Genomic DNA, 23,554 nt, shown 5'->3' with positions numbered 1-23,554 from the left:
AAGAGACAGGCTGAGGTGTGAATCCTCTGTGCTGGCCCATTTAATAACATTGTCACAGGGCAGAGATTTTGGGGAGAAACCAAGGTGGCTTTCTGCCACACCCCCTAATCATGTGAGTGGCCCTCCTCTGGACCCGCTCGATGCTGTCCACATCCCTCCTGAAGTGCAGTGCCCAGAACTGGACACAGTGCTCCAGCTGAGGTCTGAACAATGTCACATAGAGGGGGAGGATCACCTCCTTGGACCTGCTCGAGATGCATCTGTGGATGCATGACAAAGTACGGTTGGCCTTCCTGACTGCATCCCCCTGCTGCCAGCCCATGTTCATCTTGGCATCAGTGATGACTCCAAGATCCTTTTCTGCCTGTGCACTGATGAGAAGGGAGTTCCCCAGCCTGTAGGTATGGTGCTGGTTCTTCCTCCCCAGGTGTAACACATTGCACTTGTCCATATTGAAACCGATCCTGTTCCCATCTGCCCACCTGTGTAATCTGTTGAGATATAGTTATAGCCTGTCCCTCTCTTCTAGCATGCTCACTTCTCCCCACATCTTAGTATCATCCGTGAACTTGAACAAAGTGCTTTTCACCTCCTTGTCCAAATCACCGATGAAGATATTGAACACTGCATGCCCAAGAACCGAACCCTGGGGAACCCCACTGGCCACATCCCTCCAGGTCGAAAATCACCCATACACCACCGCTCTCTGGGTGCGGCCCTCCAACCAATGTGAGACCCATCTGACTGTGTTAGCTTCAACACCACAGACGCCTAATTTTTTAATGAGGGTGGAGTGAGAGACTGTCGAAGGCCTTCCTAAAGTCCAGAAAGACTACGTCCACTGCGACACCTGCGTCCAAGGCTTTTGTGACCTAGTTGTAGAAGGCTACCAAGTTGGTCTGACAGGACCTGCCTCTAATTAACCCATGTTGGTTGCCCCTAAGCATAATCTCCCCTGCTGGTCCCTCGCAGACGTGCTCCTGGATAATTTCCTCAAAGAGCTTCCCCAGGACCAAGGTAAGATTAACGGACCTATAGTTTCCTGGGTCCTCTTTCCTCCCTTTTTTGAAAATGGGGACCATGTTGGCCCTTTTCCAGTCCTCTGGCACCTCACCTGAGCACCATGAGTGCTCATAAAGCCATGCCAGGGGTCCTGCAATGACCTCTGCCAATTCCCTCATTACTCCGGGGTGGAGATCGTCAGGACCTGCTGATATGAACATGTCTAGTCCCTCCAGAAGCTCCCTGACTAGGTCCTCACTGACCCTGGGCCTGGCAGTGCCTCCCCTGGGTCCGTCTGGATTCCCAGTGTGGGGGATGTCCCTGTCCCTGCTCAGAAAAATGGAAGCAAAGAACCTGTTAAAGAGGTTAGCTTTGTCATCTGGTGCTACCATCAGATTACCAAGCATGTCCTGCAGAGGTCCCACATTATTTGGTACCTTCTTTTTACCTCCTATGTATTTAAAAAAGGACTTCTTGTTATCTTTGATCTGGGTCGCTAGTCCCAGTTCCATCTCTGCCTTAGCTTTCCTAACAGCCCCCCTACAATCTCAGGCCAAGGAGGTATAATCCTCCTTGGTGATGGCCCTTCCATTGGGTGTACACCTCCTTTTTGGTTCTGAAATGTTCCTGGGTTCTTTGGGTGAGCCATGGGGGCTTTTGAGCACTCTTGTCCCCTTTGATCCGTGTGGGGATTGTAACACTTTGGGCTTGGAGGATCATCTCCTTAAGGAATGATCACTCTTCTTGGACTCCCAACTCCCCTCCCCTCTGGGACCCCAGTGCCTCCCTGACTTGTCTCCTTGCCTCATTAAAATCCACCCTCCTGAAGTCCAGGGCTGCTGCCTTGCTGCAGGCCTTTGCCACCCTGAGCTGGATGGTGAATTCCAGTAGTTGATGATCGCTATGCCCAGGTGGTCGAGAACCCGCAGTCCACTCACCAGGTCATTGCCTGTGGGCAGGACCAGGTCCAACAAGGCACTTCCCCTGGTGGGACTATGCACCTCCTGGGTTAGGTGGAGGTCCTGTAACTCAGCTAGGAACCTACGTGAGTGGTCAGACCTGGCTGACTGCTCTTCCCAGCAGATGTCCAGGTAGTTTAGGTCACCTATGATGACCACGTCCCTTGACTTGACAGTCTCCGCGAGCCAACCTTAGAATTCCTGATCCAGCTCTTTCCCCTGGTTGGAGGGCCTGTAGTAGACCCCCACTGTTAGGTCCCTTTCCCCCTGACCTCCTTGTATTCAGACCCAGAGCACTTCAGTCTGCCCCTCCTCTGACCCAGTGCTGTTTGCAGAGGATGTGTCTTACTCTTTGACGTAGCCCGCAACACCCCTACCTTCCCTCCCTGTTCTATCCCTCCTGTGCAGCCTATAGCCCTTGATGTTTACCACCCAGTTGTGCATTGGATCCCACCAAGTTTCCATGAGCCCAACTATGTCCGGGGTTTGTGTTAGCTAGCAGGACAGCAAGTTCCTCCTGCTTGTTCCCCATACTACAATCAGTAGTGTAGAGGCATTTAAGGCTTCCTGAGGGTGTATGCACCTCCCCACAATCCCTGGACTGTCCAGGTCCTTGTCTCTTACCTGGGTATTTCTTGCGCTCATTGCCTGACTTGGCTGGGCTGTTCTTGCGGGTGTCTCTTAGTTTAATATTCTGTGGCTCCCTTGGTCCTCATCCTCCCCCAACATGCCTAGTATAAAGCCCACCAGAGGAGATCAGCCAACCTGGAAGAGAATACACGCTTACCTTTGGGGGAGAGGTGAAGCCCAGCTCCCCCACATGAAGTACCATGTGCTTTGCAGCAAGCTGCCATCATCCGTAGCTAGGTCTAGTTCCTACAATGTGTTGGGGCAGAAGTCTGTCACTATCATGGCATTAGCAGATATATACTTTTTAAAACAGAAGTTTTTCTGGATGTGAAATATAAGGGTAAAACATACAGCCCAAGCAGTCACCTGTATTCTGCACTGAAGTATTTGATTCACCTCATGTTACACTGCTCTGAAACGCCCATTTTCAATGGGCTGCAAGTTTTGGCACCAATATCATCTAACTCAGGCTTGTCCAACATACGGCCCACCATCTGCCATGCAGCACTCCAAGCTGTTTTCTGAGGCCTGAGGTGCTGTGACGGGAAACAAAAGTAAACACTATACTCTCGTTTCCTGTAAGGTCTTTGAATATGGCTTGCCAGCCCACTGGGTGATAAAAAGCTCATGATCCAGCCCCACATTCAAAAAGGTTGGACACCCCGATCTAACTGCTTCTCAGAGGTTGGGATTTTGGACAGGGGAGCGAGGAAATTAGGGGGTTGGGCACCTGAGAAGGCAGGGAGGAGGAGAGGGAGATAGGTGGACAGGGCGCAGAGGTCATTGGGAGAAGGACATTAAAAAAGCATTTCTGCTAAAAATGTCAGCAGTGAGAGAGTTAACAAAAGTTGCCAATTGTTTTTCTGTTCTAGCCTCAACACACAGTTGAAAAGCAGGGGGCATCTCCATTTCCTGGAGGCCTATTGCTTATAGATTTCATAGACGTTAGGCTAGAAGGGACCTTGGAAGATCATCAGGCTGGTGGACTTCACTCTACTGATTGCATTCAGTTCATATATTTAAAGGTTTCTTGGCAACTATGAGCATTCAAGACACAACTGAAAGCAAAGAGGAAGCTTGTGGTTCTGTACCCAGGGTAGATTCAGCTGCAAGTTCTGAAGATGGGTATTGCAAGGGGCCTGCCCACATGCTACAGGGACAATGTTTCTATCATGCACCACTGTTAAGGACCAGGATGTAGGTGGGTGGCCTAATGGTTAAGCCACTGAAGGAAGGCAGGGGAAGAAGAGCCAAAATGCCAGGTCCAGAGGGTAATCCAGAGGCAGAGTCCACAACACAGTCCAGGCTCATGGTCCAGGAATCAGATTTTGAGTTACTGGGTCCAAGGGACAATCCACAGATCAAAGTCCAAGAATAGAACCAAAACAGGGTCAGGGACCAGAAAATCCAGAGAGCTCAGGGACCAGGAGGCTTACCACAGCACATGGGGATCAAAGCTGTCAGCTGGCCTGGAATCTGCTTCCACAGCTGGGGCTAAACGGGTGGGTGGTGCTCCCAGCAGCAAATCAAGAAACTGGCCAGTTAATTCACTGGAGCAGAGCTTGGCAACCAGAGATTGAAGGCAGGTATGGTCACCTAGGGCTTTAACTCAAGCTGGGGCTTCTTTATGAGAGTCCCTGATGACCGCATTCATATGGTTGTGTGCTGCCTGGCGCTGACCCCCTTACTGCACATCTGTGTGCGTAAGGACAGGTATTCCATCAGGAACGTCACCCAGGAGGACAGCTCCACAGCTGCTGTGAGTTTCCATGAGGCTTTCAAGTGGCTGAGACCCTTCTACTCCGAGAGCTGCAGTTTTTTGGAGATCCAGTATGTGAAAGAGGCGCTGCTCTGTGGCCAGGAGCATGAGGTGCAGGTGGAATACATCCTTGACCGGAGCAAGCTGGGCCCTGGGGCCAACCACGTGGATTTCTATTTCTTTGTGAGTGCCCAGAACAGTCAGGGCATGTGATATTCATACTGCTATTTAGTGGGTATACCCGAGGCATCACTGGGCAGCTCCATGGCCTGTGGCAGTGGTGGCTGCAATGCTGCCAGCAGTGCTGATGTGACCAGCTGCCAGCTGTGGCAGTAGCTCGTTTTGCCTCCTTCCCTGCCTCAACACAGATACCTCAGAGGTGGTGACCAGAGCTACTGCCCTGTTTTCTCCCCTTCAGTTATGCTACTGGTACACTTTGCTGTGGATCCTAGAGGCCTACAGCAGAGGGAGGTCAGGCAATACACCAGTTTGCAGGTGCCGTTTTGTACCTGTCTTTTGTTGGTGCCTTCCAATTAGTGTGTTAGCATGTCTCTGAAGTGTCTCTTACCATACTCCTATCCCCCCTAGCATTTGATAGCCATCCTAGCTTAATGGTTAAGAATAACTCAAGTCAGCCTTGGATGACCATTTCTTTTCCATGGTCACCAGTTTGCTCTTTTGCCAAGGGCAGCTCTGGAGGGCAAAACTAATTTTGAGAATGCAGACAGCCTTGCCCTGGCCATCCCAGAGGACCAGTTTCTTGGAGGTGAACTCCATGGTGTTTGGAACAACACTGGCCTATAGACTGAAAGGGACCTCTCACTTCAGGGCAATCAGTTGTTCTTGGTCACTAGCCAATGTGCCCAAGTCTGTCCCAGCTCAATAACCATGTCCCTGCTCCAGATCTCCTATGCTCCTGTGCTACCAGGGCAGCACATGTGACCCTTGCCTCTGCTAGGCATTGCTAGTTCTATGTTTTTTCTCATCTGGCTTCACATCCAAACAACTAGCACCTTGGCCTCTGACTGGCTGTTTTCTTTCTGCTTCAGGTCATATCAAGAGGTAGGATTGTCTTCAATGGACAGAAGCAGGTGCCAGTTGGCCAGGATGAAAGTAAGTAGGAAAACACAAACTTCACAGGAGTCTCTGTTCCAAGTCAAGCTATTGGGCCAGCTCTTTCTGGGAAGTAGCTTTCTCCTTTGCCGGGTCTTCACCTTGTTCACTGTCCCATCTCCTGTTTGGTGTCCTGCCTCATCACTGTGGCCAGTAGCAGACACTTCAAAAGGAGGCAGGAAACCCACATGACTCACCTACTTGTACAATACCATCCTACAAGGGTGGAATATTCTCTCGCCCCATGAGGTATTCAATAGCTAGGGAGTCATTTATCACTGTAGATATTCTTGGCCATGGCAGGAACTATGCTCACTAGCGGTGGCCAGGAAGCAACTTTTTTTGCTCATGAATGCAATGGGCCTCTGGTAGGCTTTCTGCTTTCCTTCGAAGCACTGAGATGTTGATCACTGCTGAGGCTTAGGGTTTTAACAGGGTTACACTGTGTCTGTCACTTCTTGGAAAACTCAGAGGTTCCTAGAGGGTCTTGCTCGTCTGCTCAAGGCCAAATTTGGCCAAAAAAAGTAATTTTTCCCCTCAGACAACTTGGCCACAGATCTTGGGCATTTTTGTCTTCCGTTGAGGTATAGGGCCTAATCCTCTATCTTAGATTTTCCTAGACTATATTAACCACATACTTCCCTGTTCCTGCAGAAGCAGAGCATTGGAGGTGTCCTCATCTCCCTGCTTGTATCTGTGGCATGCCATAGGGTGTTCTTGGTGTTTTGGGTATTGTGCCTCATAATTGTGTAAGGCAGTGGAAGGGGCACTGTTGGGGGGATTAGATCTGTGCTAACAGCGGCCTGCAAACACAGGGGACTAGATCTGATGGCCCAGGAGGCCACATTCAATTTAATGTTCCTATGCCCCAGTGTGATTCCTGCCATGCCATCTGCTTCAAGGGCACCCAGTGGCAGTGGGTTCCAGAAGTCAATTCTCTGACGTGCAGATTTAAAAAAGTCTTTTACCTCCCTTGTGCAGCACTGAAGGGACACTCCTCCTTGACCCTGCCCATCAGCATTGACTTGGCACCCTCCTCCCACCTTCTTGTTTATGCCATATTTGAAGATGGAGAGGTGGCGGCAGACATGGAAACTTTCACAATTCAGAAGTGCTTCAGAATAAGGCGAGCATTACCCTACAGGGCTGGGAGGGGGTAGAAGCATGGCTTGGATTGGATGGCCTGTGCTCTCAGCTCTAGTCCCTGCATCCTTCTCTTTGTGTTTCCAACAGCTCCACCCACTCTCTCTGTCTCAGCATCCTTCCCTCTCCTCCTGTCACTGGGGCTCCATATCCCTTATTGTCTTGTGCACCTTTCTTTTTTGATAAGCCCACATCCCGTTTCCTCTCCAGGTGTCACTGACCTTCTCCCAAGAGGAGGAACTCCCAGGCTTGAAAGTTGGTTTGCACCTGCAGGCCACTCCAGGCTCCCTGTGCTCTGTCCAGGCTGTGGACAAGAGTGTTCTCCTGAAGAAAGACAGCCTCCTGACAGCAGATGCTGTGAGTAAGCCTGCCCCAACCCTGCCACCAATGGGCCCATGTCCCCTCTGCACTCAGGAGGAAGCACAATGATGGGGAGAGGTCTACTTTGATGTCCTGGAACAGGGTGGTGCTTCTGAGGAGGATGCTGTGCTCTGCCAGGGAGAGAGAGCCCTGTTTTCCCTTCTAGAGCACTCGGAGATCCTTTCCCTACTAGATTTTAGCCTGCTTCTACATTGCAGTCGCTGTGAGGAGGGAGCCTTGGCTAGTGGTTAAACAACAAGGCTTGAGAGCCAAGACCTTTTTAGGGTCTTGTCCAGGTTTGGTATGAGGCTGGAAACAATCAGCAGAGTGTGATCAGCCGTAGTGAGGCTCTGATATATCACAGCACAGCTGATTGTGTTCCACAGATATCTAAAGGCATCACCAGGTGCCACGCTTTAACTTGGGGCATGTCTGCAAGCAGGAGGAAAACCCCCACGTTCCCCTGACTCCATGTTGGGGAGTGAGGGGACCTTTCTGCAGGGGATTTCTCCAGCAGGCACCTGCAAGTGTGGAGGGGGAAACTCTCAGAGGGTCCATGTCTGCAAGTACTTACAGATGCTCACCAGGGAAATCCCCTGCAGAGGGATTCCCCCAGTGTGTGCATCACTGCTGCACTCTGATGTGGAATATGTGTCTTCAAACTTGCAGACATGCGCTCTGTGTCCTGCTGACACTCTGTATTTCCTTGCTTACCAAAACCCATCCCCCAAGATCCCTGTAACATTTCTGTGTAAGCACGGAAAGCAACGTAGGTGTACCCAAGGCCTGATCCTGCCTGAGATTCCTAGGCTGTGCAGGTCCAGACTCCTCGAGGCTTTGGAGCCCCTGCCCAGGGTGGCTGGAGAGTGCAGATGTCTGCAGGCTGCTCTGCTCTCCTGCCATAACTATACAGATGTCTCTATTTATCACTGCCTTCTGTCACGGCCACAAATTTGAGCATTTGTGGCATGACAGGAAGCAGGGACATCTGCTTACTTTTGCTTTGTTCCACATAAATGTTTATGGTGGAACAAATATGATGTCTGTTTTCTTCCTGAGTGGCTATGTGACCTAGGACCACAGGGCAGGGAAGGCTAATTCTAGCCTGTCATGTGGGTTGTGAGACTTAATTCACTGAGATCCTTTGAAAGGCCCTGGAGATGTGCAAAGGCTGGAGAGCATGGAAGGGTAGGCCTGACCAGCACGGGGTGTCAGATTTCAGGATTGGAGCCTGAGCCTGCTGCACAGGGCAAGTCCCATGTTGTGTTGAAGGACCAGTGCTTTTGCATTGCTGAAAGCTGTGGCTAGTCAGGATTTCTTGGGGGAAACAGATGGGAGGATAGTGGCACCCTCCGGAACAGTACTCAGAGCACCCCTAGTAACCTCTAGTCACATCATGTATCACAGCTGTTTAATTGCCCATATAAACAAAACACAAGATGTAAATAGCGCTCCTAAGTGCTATCAGCTGGCTCCTTCCAGCAGTTCCAGGTATCAGCATTGTCTGTGTTCCCCCCTCTCCAGCAGCCTAGGTTTACAGGGACTCTGCTTCTTGCAGGGTTCAGGGCCAGACAAACCCCACTGACTGAGGATCTGAGTTCCACCTCTTCTGATCATGTGCTCCTCTGACAAGCTACAGGTGTGCCCCCTTAGCTAAGTGGCACCAAACCTTTGGCCCTGCAGCCTGGATGAGTGGTGCTAGGTCAGTCCGCAAGCCAGATCTGGACCATGGACCCGATCCAGTGCATGTTGTTGGCCCAGCTGGGGCCTGATCCCTCCAGGTGGGGACCATTTAGATAGGGCCTGATCCAGCCATGCAGGCCAACATGGGCAGGACCTGATCTCTCCATATGGGCCAACCTAGGAGGGACCTGGTCCCTCTGCGTAGTGTCAGTGTGGCCAAGGCCAATACAGACAGATGGGGCTTGGATACTTGGTGGTGGGAGAGCCATGGTAGAGTTAATTGCCATGTCTCCCCCCATGCCAAATGTCTGGACCTATGGCGAGCTCTGCAGACTGGATGACATGGCTCCAATACCTGGATCAGGCCCACAGGCCAGGGGTTGAGCACCCCTGCCTTAGCTCAGTGAACAGCCTAATCTCATCTGCTGCAGTTTGCTCGGCTGAGCTGCAGCCAGTGCCCTCCTATATGCTTGGAGCTCTACCTTTTTTGCCTCCTGAGATGCAGCCAGCTTGCCACCCTGTAGCCCCTATTTTGACTTTCTCTTGGCTGTTGACCTTCCCCTGGCTGCTTAATGTAGATCATGGCCCTAATACACCTAATACAGCAAACTGCACCCCTAGCTTCCAGTTCTCTCTCCCATAAAGTAACAGGAACCTGTTAAGCCCTACTTCTCATTGCTAGAGGACACACATGCATACACATATATGCACACAAATGCATGCATGCATGCATACACACACAGGCACACACAGCTATATACACTTGGGGCCAGTGTGTTACATTAGCCTCTGTCTTCCCACTGCAGGTGTATGAGCAGTCCCACCCCCTGAGGTACTTGATTGAAGGGCAAGGATTCCCTTATCACCTGGAGGACTTCGAGCTGTAGCCCTGCCTACCTCCTGTCACTCCTCATCCCCCTACCCTTTGGAAGAGACACCCCACAATGGGGGCCCCCTGGTATCAAAGTGAAGCAGATGTGTATAGTCTCTTTAAGGTGAGTTTCTTCTTTGCTCCTGCACTAATTTCCTCCTCACCTTCTTCTGACCTGCTGTGTGGCCCAAAGCCATGTTCTTTGCAAGGGAAGCTCAAGATGTGCTGATTCAGGTCTCAGTTATCTGGGCAATGACTGTAATTCACTGCCGCAGACAGATGCACTCCTGATTTTGTACCATGAAAGAAAAGAATTTGTCCCAATTTTATCACATTTTTTCCTCCACTTTTGCACACATTTTCCAGGGCTAAAAATGCAAGTGAATGTGCAATTATGGATTCGACATGAATATACAGCATTTTGACATATCCCCTTTACCTGTAGCTCACTCATTACAATTTGTTGTGATGGGAGGGGTTTCACAGTTTCCCCTTCCCTCATTTAATCATGTTTCTGTTAAAATTATAGAAATAATAATTTCAGGAGGTCCCAAGCGCCAGCTGAAGGCAGGATCATCTGTGACTACCCCATCTAGCCTGTTCTTAAACCTTCCAAATGAAGCTTCAGTCTGGGTAGCCTGTTCCAGTGCTGAGCTACTCTCATAATCAGAAGGGTCTTCGTAATGGTGAACCTAAATTTTCCCTGATGGAGACCATTTCTCCTTGTTTTTCTCCTGCAGCTATGCAGAATACTCTACCACGGTCCTCTTTATAACAATCCTTCAGATGTTTGAAGACTGTTATCAAATCCTGCTTCAGTTTTTTTCTACCCCAAACTAAATCATCCTGGTCTTTCAGCCTTTCCTGGTCAATCATGTTTCCTTGACTGCTAATCATTTTTATTGATCTCCACTAGACTCTTTCTAATTTGTCCACATTTGTCTTGAAGTGCAGGGCCCAAAACTGGATACATAGTGGTGTGCATTTGCAATTTTTATTTTTAAAAAATTCTGGAAATTTTTCAGGTTATATCTTCCAAATATAAAAACCAGGTTGAAATTGGAATAAAAGGAAGAAAAGAAAAAAATGGTTTAAATCAGCGAAAATAATTATCCGTTCCCACAGCAATGAGGGAGGGAGGGACTGGAGTAAGGCTGGGACTAGGGAAGTGGAGGGGAGAGGGGTGTGAACGCAGCCTGTTGGCCGCTCCCAGGGCTGCAGCAGGAAGTAAAATGGAGGCAACTGTCAGTGGGTGTGGGGTGGGGGGACGTGACTCTTGCTGCTGTGCGCACCCCGGGAGGGCTGCAGGATGTGGGGTGCGCTGGGCTCTTCCCAGGGGTTGTGTGCCTCTGGAGCTGCACTCAGGATGAGAGCAGGCTGCCATTGCAGGCAGGGGCAGGCACTGGGCTCTTCCCGGCGTTCAGCAGTCTCCTCTCACTGTAGCCTGCTGCCACTGCAGGCTGGGGCCGGCAGCAGCACTGGGCTCTTCACAGTGCTCGGGGCAGGTGGCAGCCTGCTCTCGTTCCACGCATTGATCCAGAGGCAGGCACCCCCTGGGGAAGAGCCCAGCGCAGCCCCTCAGCCTGCAGCCCTCCCAGGGTGCACATAGAAGCAAGAGCCATGCCCCCCATCCCCATGCCCTGCACCCACTGACAGTTCCCCCATCTTTGGTCTCTGCTGCAGCCCCAGGAGTGGCTGATGGGCTGCATTCATGCCCCTCCCCCCTGCTGCAGGAGCTTGCTGCTGGGCTGCCCTGGCGTTTGGGGGGAGGGGGGAGTGGCATGGAGCTGGACACGGAGCTGGGGGACCCAACCCTGACACTGGCACTGGCACCTCCCTCCCTGTCAAGGGTCAGAGCCGGGAGCCCTGCACCCCTGGGCAGCAGCTCCAGCCCCATGGGCCCATGCAGAGCGGCCGGGTGCAGTGCCTGTTGCAGGGAGTGGGGCTGGGCTCTCCTGCCTGCCCCCCCGGTGGGGCTCACAGTTCCCAGTGCCTGGAGCAGGGCCACAGCCAGAGCCGCTGGGGTGCAGCTGGGACCTGTCCACCCTGGGAGCAATTCCTGAGGCCCCTCCCACCCCATCCGGGGTCAGAGCCAGGAGCCCCAGGCAGCAGCTCCAGCCACCCTCCCCCAGCCCCCATGCAGCCACCACCACCCGCCACATCCCCCCACTCCACAGGCAGCCACCGCCCCCTCCACTACCCCACATCCAGCTGGAAACCTGCACCTCGGGTAACCGACAGTTTTAGCTTACCGGCACCCCATTCCCCACTTGTGCCGGTTAACAGGGATTTGAACTGAAAAATGGGTATTAATTAGTAAAAACTAAATAACTTCAATAAAAAAATTCAGGGAATTTATTGGTGAAAATCAGTAAAAAACAGAAATGAGAAACATTGTGAATATGGTACTCCAGGTGAGGCTTCCCTAGAGCTGAATAGAATAGAAGAATCACTTCCCTTCACTTGCAAATAATGTTTCTGTTAATATAGACTAGGATGCTACTGGCTTTTTTGCAGCAAAGCCTGATGCTGGTTCATATGCTGTTTTCCCAGGTCCTTTTCTGCAGTTCTGTGGCCTAATTAGTCATTTATTCCTCAGTCTCTATTTCTACATGACTGTTCCATCCTAAGGGAAGGACTTACTCGTTATCCATAGTGAATTTTATTTGATTTATTTTGAACAATTTATCCAGCTTATGAAGGTTATTTTGAATCCTAACCCCACCCTGTGAGTCTCTGCAACTGCACCCAACATGGTATTCTTTGTAAATTTGCTAAATGTGCACTCAATCTCAACTTCCAAATCATTAATCAAGATCCTAAACAACAACTGACAAAGGAGAGACCCCCTGAGAACCCCACTCGATACTTTTTCCTAACTAAGCATGGAGCCATTTTGGTGACTACTCTTTGCATACAATGATCCAACCAGTCTACCTTATAGTACTTTCATTTAGATTATATTTATTTAGCTTATTAATGAGAATGTCAAGGAGACAGTGTCAAAAATCAAGGTATACTATATCCACTGCTCTCTGCACATCCACAGAGCCCATCACCTTGTCACAGAAGGAAATTAGGTTGCTCAGACATAACTTTGGTGAATCTATGCTACCTGTTTCTGATCACCTTCGCTGCTTATATACATGTTCAAGGGTTGGGGAGAGGAGGACATTTTAGTTGGAGTGGTTCCCATAGAGTCACTCTAATTAAAACACCTCATTGTCATGTGTGTTGAGCCCCCACATATTTAAAAATAGCCACAGGACACTTTGTCTAAACCCCATTTGATGAGATTTAGATAAAGTGCCCCTATGACCATTTTAAAATGTGTAGGGGCCTATAAACTTGATGGTGAGGCAATGCTGGAGCGCTCTAATTAGAACACAGAACAGACTTGATTAATCGAATCTGTTCCAATGCATCCTAATTAGAACATAAACTAGCACATGTATAGGCAGCCCTTGTTCTACTCAAAGTGCTTAGAACTAAATTCCTTGATAAACTGCCCCATGATCTTTCCACATGTTGAGGTCAGACTGACTCTGGTCTGTAATTCTCCAGATCCTCCTGTTTTCCCTTTCTTAAAGATAGGCACTATAGTTGCCTTTTTTTGGAGTCGTCTAGGACCTGACCCATCCTCCATGAGTTCTTAAACATAATTATATAAGGCTGTGGTAATCCCAACTCTGCTCTATGGCTGTGAAGCTTGGGTGACCTATAGGAACCAGCTGAAAAACCTGGAATGTCTTCACCAGGGCTACCTCTGAAAAATCCTTGGCACAAAGTGAGAAGATCATCATACAAATGGCAGCATCCTTACCGATGGTAACACCACCAGAATAGAAGTGTAGATTACTCAACATCAGCTGCAGTGGACAAGGCATTGTGTGTGTATGCTGGATGTACATTTACCAAAACAACTGCTATACTCCCAATTCAGCCAAGGACAAAGGACACTCAGGGGACAGAGAAAATGCTTCAAAGACACCCTTAAGGTGAACATTAAGAAGTGTGGCATTGATATCACAAATTTGGAAACACTAGCTCAGGACAGGGCTATATGATGATGCCTTGTGAGAGACGGTATACCTTGCTTTTAGGAAAGCCATCTCACCCCGAAGGCAGAAAAATGACAGAAACGGAAGGAAAGGAAACAAGACTGAGAAATCCATGATTCAACCCCCCCTTTTAACCACCACCTGTGGTGTTTGCCAGTCTGTGGCTCTAGCATCAGCCTTCTTAGCCGTCAGTGGACTCATCTACAACCCTTTACTTGACCCATGGGAGTGATCATCCTGAACCGTGACGGATCACTGCTGCTGCTGCTGCTGCCAACAACTGAATGGCTATTAAATTGCGTTAACCAATTCCTTTAGTACTCTAAGGTGTACCCCATTTGACTTCGCTTACTTGAAAACATTCAGTTGCTTTAAGTAGTCCCAAACCTGTTCTCACACTGACCTCTTTCATGAAAACTGAAGTAAAAAAGGCATTATATGTTTCAGTCTTTTCTGAATCATACATGACTAAGTTGTCTTCTGCATTTAGTAAGGGACCTCTGCTTTCCATGGTCTTCCTCTTACTTCATATTTGAAGAATGCTTTTTTTTAAATTCTTTTGAGTTCCTTGCTATTTGCAGCTCAATGCATTCCTTGACCTTCCTAATTTTCTCCCTCCAGGCCCATAAGATATTCTTATACTCTTCCATAATAATATGACCAGGTTTCCATTTTTTGTGGGATTTCTTTTTGTGTTTGAGCTCACTGATGAATTTGCTGTTCAGCCAGATTGGTCTTCTGCACTTCTGTACTTCCTATCCTTTCTTTGCATTAGGGTAGCGTGTTCTTTTGCATTAACAGAGCATCCTTAAAGTACAGTCAACTTTTCTGCTCAGATTTGCCCTCCTGTTTCTGGAGAGTATTCAAGTTTGCATTTCTGAAGTCCAGTATCTTCATTCTGCTGCTCTTCTTCCTTCCTTCCCTTAGGATCCTGAATCAGTTCCTGGTCACTGTCACCCAAGGTATCTTCCTCTTTCACATTCTCAAGCAATTCCTCCCTATTTGTGAGCTGCAGATTGAGAAGAGCTTTTCCCCTAATTTGCCTCTCCACCACCTGTACCAAAAAATATCCTTGAAGCACTCCAAGAACTTGGACTGCCTGTGCACTGCTATGTTACTCTCCCAGCAGTGATTAAAATCCCCCATGTGTGCCAGGTTCTGTAATTTGGAGACTTTGGTAAAAACCTCATCTGCCTCTTCCTCTTGGTTTGGACTTTTGAACCCTTTGACCATTTCTATGTACTTTCATGTTATCTCCATTATCCCCTGCAATTGTGAATGAAACTATTCACCAACACCAAAGTCAAGAAACCGTATCCTGTGCAAAATCGACCTTCACAAGAAGAATACACATGGGTGAAGGGCGTCATTATATCAATGGTAAGCAGGGAGTATGGTCTTTGGCTGCCTCCCTACAGAGATAACTCTGACAGAGGGGCTCTGATGCTCACCTTTCTCTTCTTGGCATCTGCTGTCCCTGTCCTGGATTGCCTGTGACTGAGGTGGCCTATTTGCCTCCCCCTGCACCTTGTGTTTTTTGCTTGTAGTATGAAGGGACCATGGGGGTATGGTGGAGTTTTCATGTACATTAACTATAAAGAACATGCAGAGCTTAGTTACACAGATGCCCTTCTGGTCTGGCTGGACTCTTGAGGTTTCACACAGAACACAGTTAGCACCACTACAAGTCTCACAAACTATGTAAAGAAATGCTACCCTGTTGTCGTACATTATCTCCCTTCACACCCGTTTCGAACCTGCTGACCCATTGTGAGCCAGAGGGACTAATCTCTATCCTGTATGCCTTTTTCTACCCCTGCAACCCGCACTCTGGTTTGTACTATCTGACTGAAAGCCCCATGCCCCTTCCCTTCCTTCTTGACTCCCAGTGATGGATTAGTTGTGGCCAAGGGGCTTATTTCCCCTGACATCCTAAACACCAGAGTTGATGCTTCTTCCCTGGCTTTTACAATTCTCTGCAGCTGTCCTGCCAAGTCCTCAATCAGTAGCATCAGGCCACAAGCAGGAAGAGAAGACAAAGCCACGGAAACACTTCCCAGAGACCTGGATTTAGGATCTGGTCCCCATTGGGTGAGTGACTCATAGATCTGTCACTTTAGAAAGAAAGTCAGTGGAGGTTCCTGATCACATACCCACTGCTACCTATGCTGAGAGATGCTCCTTGCTGCACTGTACCCCACAAAGTGAGGCATCAAACACTTTCCTAGCTTTGAGGCTAAAGAGGATCTTGGATGGGAAGCCCCTGCCTTGATGGTCCTTCTCTAAGGAGTGGAGGCCCCAGGGCAGCATACAGGTCTCCCAGTATTAGACTGAAATGTAAAGCCCTCTGTGTATCTCAGTTCCTGCCCCAGCCCCAGTCCTTAGGCATATTTTCCCCTTCCTCTGCTTCATGTCTTTCATTCTGCAGTGAAGAAGGGCTCTGTATCAGGGTAAATGGTGCCCTAGAGGGATGCCCTAGACTCTATAGTCCATGCCTCAGGCTACCTGAGCCAGCCCCTGGATGGGAGCCAGGAGGCTAAAAGTGAAAGGCCCTAAATGCTTCCAATCTGGGCTGTGCAAATGATGAAGAGTTCCTTCTGATTATCCATTTTTCAGTGAAGAGGGGGAAACCTCTCTTGAAGTCGTCTTCCCAGACAGCATTACAGAGTGGAGAGCCAGCTCATTCTGCCTTGTGGATATTGGCTTTGGACTTTCACACCCAGCCACACTCAGAGTCTTCCAGCCCTTCTTTGTGGATGTGAGGCTGCCTTCCTCAGTGATCCAAGGAGAGCATTTCAGCCTGAAGGCCACTGTCTTCAACTACTTAAAGGACTGCATCCAGGTGAAAAGCACCCCCCCCCCATACCCACTCCATGCCTAGGTGAGGACTGGATCCCAGAGATGCATCTGAAGCCCATGTACAATCCAGGGGTCTCAGAAGTGCCTCCGTTGTGGGCCCTGGGTCCACGAGGCACAGCCTTACATGTGCAGCTGCCAGGGGGCCTCACCACTGATGTATGTGTCTGTGCCCTCAGGTACACACCACACTGGAGGAGTCTGTGGAGATCCAGGTGGAGCCCTGCCCAAGCTGCCAGTTCACCAGCTGCCTCTGTGCCAATGAAGCCAAGACCTTCTCCTGGAATGTGATGGCCACCAAACTGGGTGAGGAGGCTGTGAGTGGCAGGAGGGAAGCTGAATGCTTGCCTGCTTTGCCAGACCTCTTTCTTTCTCTAGCCTGCTTTGCCACCTGGGTCTTTGCTCTGAATACTCACTGCTGCTTCTGTGTGCTCTCCCCTAGGCAGTGTGAATCTCACGGTGAGCACCCAAGCAGAGAGCGCACATGAGCTGTGTGGCAACAAGATTGCTGTGACACCTGTGCGAGGAGATACAGACACCGTGATCAAATCACTGCTTGCCAAGGTCCGTCTGGGCTCCGAGGGCAACAGGAGGCCTTGGCTTGGCCCATTGGGTTCAAAAAGAGAGAAAGGCTGGAGGAGGGGGGAAAGGGACAGATTAGCTCCTTCAGGCACAGGCAGGCCAGCACAGGGACAGCAGCCTGCCTGCCTGCCTGCCTTCCCCTTCTCAGACTGATGTACTTTTTATCTCCCACAGCCAGGAGGTGTCTTCATAGAGAAGACCCACAATGCCTTCCTCTGCAGTGAAGGTATGGAAAGATGGCCCCAATTACTCTGACCTGTGGGAGGGTCCTGGAGGATCTCACCTTCCACCAGGGTGCCAGAGCCTTCTCAGAGAGGAAGTGCAGGCAGTACCTTGCCTTTCTGGCCAATGACCTGAAATGTCCTAGCTCCCCTCAATAAGGGTACGGGAGGATCCCTGTGGTACAAAGAGCATTCGGCCGAGACACCTGCCAGAGCCTGCGTATCATGCTTAGACCCTGCTTCCCTCGCAGCCTGAGCAGCACCTTTCACACCCAGCTTCTGTGTCATTAATTCCTGGGCTGTTTCTTCCTCAGGGGATCCAGTTTCTGGTGATGTTTCCCTGCAGCTGCCCAAAGAAGTCCTGGAGGGATCTGGCCGAGCCACTGTCTCTGTTATTGGTAAGGTGCTCCTACCTGTGTCCTGGCTCCCAGGAGAAATCATAGAAACATCATAGAAAAGTAGGACTGGAAGTTTATCTAGTCCAACCCCTGTCTGAGGCAGGATCATCCCCATCCAAACTGTCCCACACAAATCCATAATCTAAACTCTTCATAAAACTACTGTCAACCCTGGCATAACACAAGACATAACACTCTAGCCTGCTACAGGTAAAGCAAGGGAATTATGGCAGCCAATGCCCTGCTTCTAGAAAAGATTGTTAATATATGCTCAAGAGATCCCAGGTACAGGGCCACACTCCCCATTTCAGAGGAAAATAAAATCCCCCACAGTCCATATTAATCCGACCATGGGGTAAAATTCCTTCCTAGCCTCAAATATGGTGGTTGGTTGGACCCTGAGCAGAGCAGCAAGTCCCTGTAATCAGCTTTAAGTCTCAGTAGGAGCATTGGCACATGCCAGTCACAATCCCCAGCTTTGGCTGCAGTCAACATCCCTCTGAGGGAGTAAAAAATCCCACACCTGATCCATGTAGCAGAAAAGCAGGGGAGGATGGGCAGGATTCCCTTCCAGCCCCATGTGGCAACCAACACATCCCAGAAACATGGAAAATACCTATAGTAGATCATAGGCATAGCTACACCTAGATCATCCCTGACCAATGGCTGTCCAACCTCTTCTTGAATGCCTCTGGTGATGGACAGTCCACAGCTTCCCTAGGCAGTCTGTGCCACAGCCTCACTGTTGTAACAGTGAAGAAGTTTTTCCAGATATCCAATCTCAACCTGCTTTACTGCAACTTCAAGCCATTGGTCCATGTCCTACTCTCTGCAGCAAAAGGAAAAAAGTATTCTCCCTCTTTATGGTAGCCCTTCAAGTATTTGAAGACTGCTATCATGTCCCTCTTAAGTGACCTTTTCTCAAGTTGAACATGCCTAGCTCTTTCAGCCTCTCCTTGTATGACCTGCTTTCCGAGCCCTTTATCATCTTTGTTGCCCACCTCTGGACCCTCACTAGAGACTTCCCCTGCATTTCTGAACTCACCCGGCCCTAGTCCACAGCCTCCGTCCTGTGAGATACCATGTGACTGAAACTAAAGCCCCTGAAATCTGTATCAAAATCAAAATCCTTCCCTTCCTCAGAGGAGGGCTGTCCAGGATGAAGCTGATCTCCAGCAGCTGAGGGAGAAAGCCAGTTTCTTGGACAACACCGTTTCACAGGTCTCACCTGAGGAAAGATTTTACGAAACTGAGCCAAAAGGCCCTTCCAGTGTTGTCCCAGTTTCAGTCTCACTGATCTCTGCCACCACCAACTTATCTCTGCCCCTTGACCTTACACGTGGAGGTAGCTGCAGAGAGTTGCATTGCCCCTGAATCCTCAAGTTTAGCAAAGCCAGGCTGATCCTTCCCCTCAAAATAGCTCAAGACTTGCACTCATTCTCTTCCTCTTCTCTAAGCTCCCTGCAGAGTCTGGGTTTCTAATCTTGTGGTGCCCATGGCTGCACTGTTCCAGAGGATGGTCACCCCAAAACCATCAATGTCCTGTACCACAGGGGACACCTTTTTGTCCAGAAGCCTGTCAGAGGTCAGAGAAGGCAGGAGTCATGCCAGGCAGAAAGACAGAGCTCAGAGGCATAACTAAGAATTTTGCGTCCTGATCAGAGATACTGGAGAGTGGGGGTGGGGGGCACTGGAGAAGGAGGAGGGGCAGGAGAGAGAGGCTAGGGACAGTACTGAACACCAGGGGTGCCTATACACACTATGGGTTTTAATCCTCATTAAATTAAATAGGTTTATACAACTTAAACTTGTTTATTTTGGAGTGTTGCATCTGTGTTATTTGCACTCCGTTTTCAAACAAATGAAACTGGGCCTCTGGCTGGCACTGCAGCAGAGTGGGACAGTCCAGCGCTGCACCACCCCCCTGGTTCAGGGCCCCCCACCCTGTGCCCATGCCCCACCACACAGCTGTGGAAGCAGGGAGCTGGTAAACAAGAAAAAGAAAAAGCCACACAAGAAAAAAAAAGTGGAAGCAATTCAAAAACAAAAGCAATAATTCAAAGGGGTGATCTACAAAAAAGTCGCAGCACCATCTGTTGGACAAAGAGGCTCATTACAAGTGTTTGAGTGCCCGTGTTTTTGCTTTCAGTGAATCCATGGCTGCAACACTTTAATTCCAGGCAAACCAAACTAAACTACGTCCAAGGAGTTTTAGTTTAATGCACAAGAAAGACTTCTAAAGCATCGGGAAACCCCGCTCATGCAAACAGACATGCAACTGCAGCTCATGAAAGGACAAAAATCTCGGTGTGTACATAAGCCCCAGAGAATTTTACAGCATGCAGGCTCAAGCACCCTGAAGAGCACCAGTCTTGCTCCCTGTTTCAGCTGGCATCTGGTGCTGGCGCCCTGGTTGCCCATCCCTAGTTGCAGTACTGGCTGTGCTCACATGCTCATTCTTCTTTCTCAACTTTCAGGGGATATCATGGGTTCAGTGTCGCAGAATTTAGATCAGCTGCTCCAGATGCCTTTTGGCTGTGGGGAGCAGAACATGGTCAAGTTTGTGCCAAACAGCCTGGTGCTCCAGTACTTAGAGAAGATAAAACAAGTGACTCCAAAAATCAAACAACAGTTACTGGAACACATGCAGAGTGGTAAGCAGGGTCCTTCCGTGTTTTCTCCACTAAAAGGAAGTTGTTCGATATCAGAAACAAAGGGCTCTGGCAGACGTGTGAAATGAGTTCATGACTGAGATGCCAAGGGGCTATTGGTCAGAGCAGAGAGGCATGGGCAGAGTGTTACATCTGGGAGATCTGTGACAATGTGCATAGCCACAAAGACTAAGACAACTATCTCAAGGATGATAAACCTATGCATTTTGGCATACAGGACTTACTCTCTGTATTTGTTGATTAGGGTCCTGATGCTGGAGTTGGGGAAAAGTGGGTAGGTAATTAGTAATTTGCATTCCACACAGTGGGGAATCAGTGTTTCCTCATCTACTGGAGGCAGAAAGAAGTTGTCCGTGTAGTTGTGGTCTGTTGCTGTAAGTGGTGATTCTCTGGCCAGAACTACCATCGGGTACAGTTAGGAGGAATCCCATAATTTGGTATTTCTTTGTATTTCAGAGTGTGCCTTGGGGTAGGTATGTGTGTGCACATTGTCTGTGTCTGGCTGAGCTGCCTGTTGGAGGAGACCAGAGCTCAGCACTCACCTCTCTGTGCTGTGCTTCACACTGGCCTGTGCTGCATTGTCTCCTGGGACAGGGCTGCAGACATCTCTGAGAAGGGCTGTGAGGAAAGGAGGAGAACTGGCCTAGAGCCACGAGTATGTTGGAGGTCAGGAAGAGGAGGGAGGGAGCAGAGGGAAGCCTTTATCATGTGGATGAAACTAAAATAGTCCAACAGTTTGCACCAGAGAACGCCAAGGCTAGCTCCAGTCCTTCTCAGTATTAGATTTACTCTTTAACAATCATTTCCTTTATCTCCAAAGCATGTAGCTGAAGGGGAGTTACAGGCTGGGTTAGAGAACCACAAATGGGATAGTGTCATGTATGTTCCCTCTGGCCTAACAGACACAAGACTTAATCAGAGCCCATGCCTTATTCATAGCAATGTGCTAGTTAGGGTTTTCTCAAGGAGAAGCCAAATTAAATGTGAGGGGGGTGAAGCAAATAAATTTGTCCTATAGTCACCTTGGTGAAGACTAAGGGCAGACTCACTGGCACTCTCCAGCAGTCTGTACCACTCTGGTGAAGCAAGGTGACCCCAGGGTATTGCTGAAGCAGGACAAGGCAGCTGAGCTGTCTCTGTGTATGTTGTGTAGCAGATCTAGTGCCTGTGGGATTCCACTGCAGGGATCTGATCCCAGGGGAATCATCGCAAACCAAATCATTCATTGTCTCTGTCTCCCCAGGTTACCAGCGCCAGCTGCTCTACAAGCATGACAATGGCTCCTACAGCGCCTTTGGGAAGCATGATGCTGAGGGCAACACCTGGTGCGTGGGCCATACTAGTGCACTCTATTCCCTTTCTGGCCCCGGCACAGCCAAGGCCAGAAGCTGCCTGCTTTTGGGGGCGGCCAGGATAGATATCCTTTGCTTTCTGCCTGCAGGCTGACGGCATTTGTGGCTCGGGCCTTTGGCCAGGCAAGGGCCTACATATATATTGATGAGCAGCACATGAAGGACGCTGTGACTTGGCTGGGGCAGAACCAGCTGCCCAGTGGCTGCTTTCGGAGTGTGGGGAAACTCTTCAACAACCAGCTGAAGGTACAGACACCTTTCACTGTTCATGGAGCGAGGGGGACTAGAGCAAGGGAAACAGGTGCTGGGTCTCTTGCTGTCTCCACAGGCCCATGCCAGGGCTCTCCATAGCCACAGGAAAGTACTCCCCACGCCCAGACAGAGCCATGACAGCTGGGCTGAAAGATGTATTTTGCAATATCAGTGTCCTTTCAGCTACTGCCCTGTATCTACTTAGTGGATCATTTCTGAGAAGTGCCAAAGCAGCTTCACAGGGACTCCATTTTCATGGCCTCTTGATGAATCCAGATCAAATATGCCCTGTTTACTAGTAAAAAGATGCTCCAATTACCAGCCCTCAAATCCTTGACCGGGCACTGAGGCAGTAGGCCCCACATACCCAGCCCTCTTCCACATGCATCGACCCCCTAAATTAGGGAGGAAGGACACAATGGGCCTCCCCAAGCTGCCAGGAAACCATGATGAGTACATGAATGGCGCATGCCGCTGGTGGCTGGTGGGGCATGGCTGCACCGGTGGTGGTGGGAGCCTGGCGGTGGTGACTGGGGACCTCCCGCAGACACTGCCAGCAGTGTCGGCAGCGGGGGGTGAGTGCCAACCGTGGGTCAGCGACCACCCACAGGCACCACTGGCAGCATGGGCAGCAGCCAGGGGCAATCATGGCTTGCCCGCAGGCACTGCCGACAGTGTCAGTGGTGCCTTTTTGCAGGGGGTGCACTGCCACATGCAGGAGGTGCAAAAGCACCCACATGCAACTCCTATGCATAGCCCTTGGCTGAGTGTGTTACCAGGTGCCCCCCAAAGATGTCCTCACTTCTTTCTTCCTGGTGTTAATGCACAAAAAAGCACCAAGCCAGTTGGACTGATTGTCTTGGCAGTGAGGCTGAGTATCATGGCATCATGCCATAAACCCACCCTCTAAGCCAATCTTCACCAACTCCTTTCTGGCTTTGGTGCAAGGAGCAGGAACACGTGGGTGGGGTTTCTCTCCTCAGGCAGGTGACTGAATGCCCTGCCTCCACAGTGTCAAAGTACCCAGAGAGAGCTCAGCCTCCAAGGTCCTTTTCCCCAAATGCCCTCCAAAATAAAACAGGGCCTTCTGTCAGGGTAAGTCACTTGAACCTGATTTGCCTGAAATGACAGCCCTGCCCTCATGGCATAGGAGAAGGAGAAGACTGCTGAGGTGGCAGTATCTGCTTTTGCCTTACCTGATGGCTACTGCTTCCTCCTCTCCATCACATGAATAGCATTCCAGATCAGGGAACTTTGGCCATGGCTGTACTCTCAGAGTAGGACGAGGCTCAGCCATTGTGGAAATAGCAGGACCCACACTTAGGCTGCTTCCATCACTCTTTCCTGTTTAATTCTGCTTTTCACCAAATGACAGCAAGCCAGATCTAACATCTCTGGATGGGTCTTTGACTGGGGAGATGCCCCATTAGTGTCATGTAGAACAACTTGGCCTTCCATGAACTAGGTTTTCATCTTGCATTTGTGCAGTCCCTAGTAAGGCTAGGCCACCTTTGGACCTCTCAAGCAAACTTTTCCATCTTTACCTATCCTTGGGGACATAGTCAGACCCAGGCATATATGGAGTAAGAAGTTTCATAGTTTCTAGGGTCGGAAGGGACCTGAGCAGATCATCTAGTCCG

At 49.8% G+C, this 23,554-nt stretch overlaps 2 protein-coding genes and 2 long non-coding RNA genes across 4 annotated transcripts in view; 3 read left to right on the top strand and 1 right to left on the bottom strand.

Annotated features, from left to right (window-relative positions):
• The window catches only part of LOC109316238 (alpha-2-macroglobulin-like protein 1), an 11,431-nt gene extending 4,532 nt beyond the window's left edge, over positions 1-6,899 (top strand). The window contains exons 4-7 of the mRNA XM_019544154.1: positions 4,300-4,533; positions 5,400-5,463; positions 6,445-6,589; positions 6,817-6,899. Of these exons, the coding sequence (XP_019399699.1) occupies positions 4,300-4,533; positions 5,400-5,463; positions 6,445-6,589; positions 6,817-6,826 (453 nt within the window). The 3' untranslated portion in view covers positions 6,827-6,899. The remainder of the gene's footprint in view (positions 1-4,299; positions 4,534-5,399; positions 5,464-6,444; positions 6,590-6,816) is intronic.
• The window catches only part of LOC109316244, a 19,781-nt gene continuing 3,116 nt past the window's right edge, over positions 6,890-23,554 (bottom strand). The window contains exon 3 of the long non-coding RNA XR_002102779.1: positions 6,890-6,973. This is a non-coding gene — a long non-coding RNA (uncharacterized LOC109316244). The remainder of the gene's footprint in view (positions 6,974-23,554) is intronic.
• Positions 14,856-16,285, top strand: LOC109316241. Its single transcript, XR_002102777.1, has 3 exons — positions 14,856-14,961; positions 15,564-15,672; positions 16,198-16,285. It is a non-coding gene; the product is annotated as an uncharacterized LOC109316241 (long non-coding RNA).
• LOC109316237 (murinoglobulin-1-like) overlaps positions 16,880-23,554 on the top strand; it is an 8,507-nt gene continuing 1,832 nt past the window's right edge. The window contains exons 1-5 of the mRNA XM_019544153.1: positions 16,880-17,245; positions 17,555-17,638; positions 20,109-20,292; positions 21,554-21,635; positions 21,752-21,908. Of these exons, the coding sequence (XP_019399698.1) occupies positions 17,225-17,245; positions 17,555-17,638; positions 20,109-20,292; positions 21,554-21,635; positions 21,752-21,908 (528 nt within the window). The 5' untranslated portion in view covers positions 16,880-17,224. The remainder of the gene's footprint in view (positions 17,246-17,554; positions 17,639-20,108; positions 20,293-21,553; positions 21,636-21,751; positions 21,909-23,554) is intronic.

The sequence above is a fragment of the Crocodylus porosus genome, unplaced genomic scaffold (assembly GCF_001723895.1).
Source record: "Crocodylus porosus isolate Cpor-Errol unplaced genomic scaffold, CroPor_comp1, whole genome shotgun sequence".
Lineage (NCBI taxonomy): Eukaryota > Metazoa > Chordata > Crocodylia > Crocodylidae > Crocodylus > Crocodylus porosus.
The sequence above is the reverse complement of the archived record's forward strand: the minus strand, read 5'-3'. Positions and strand labels throughout refer to the sequence as shown.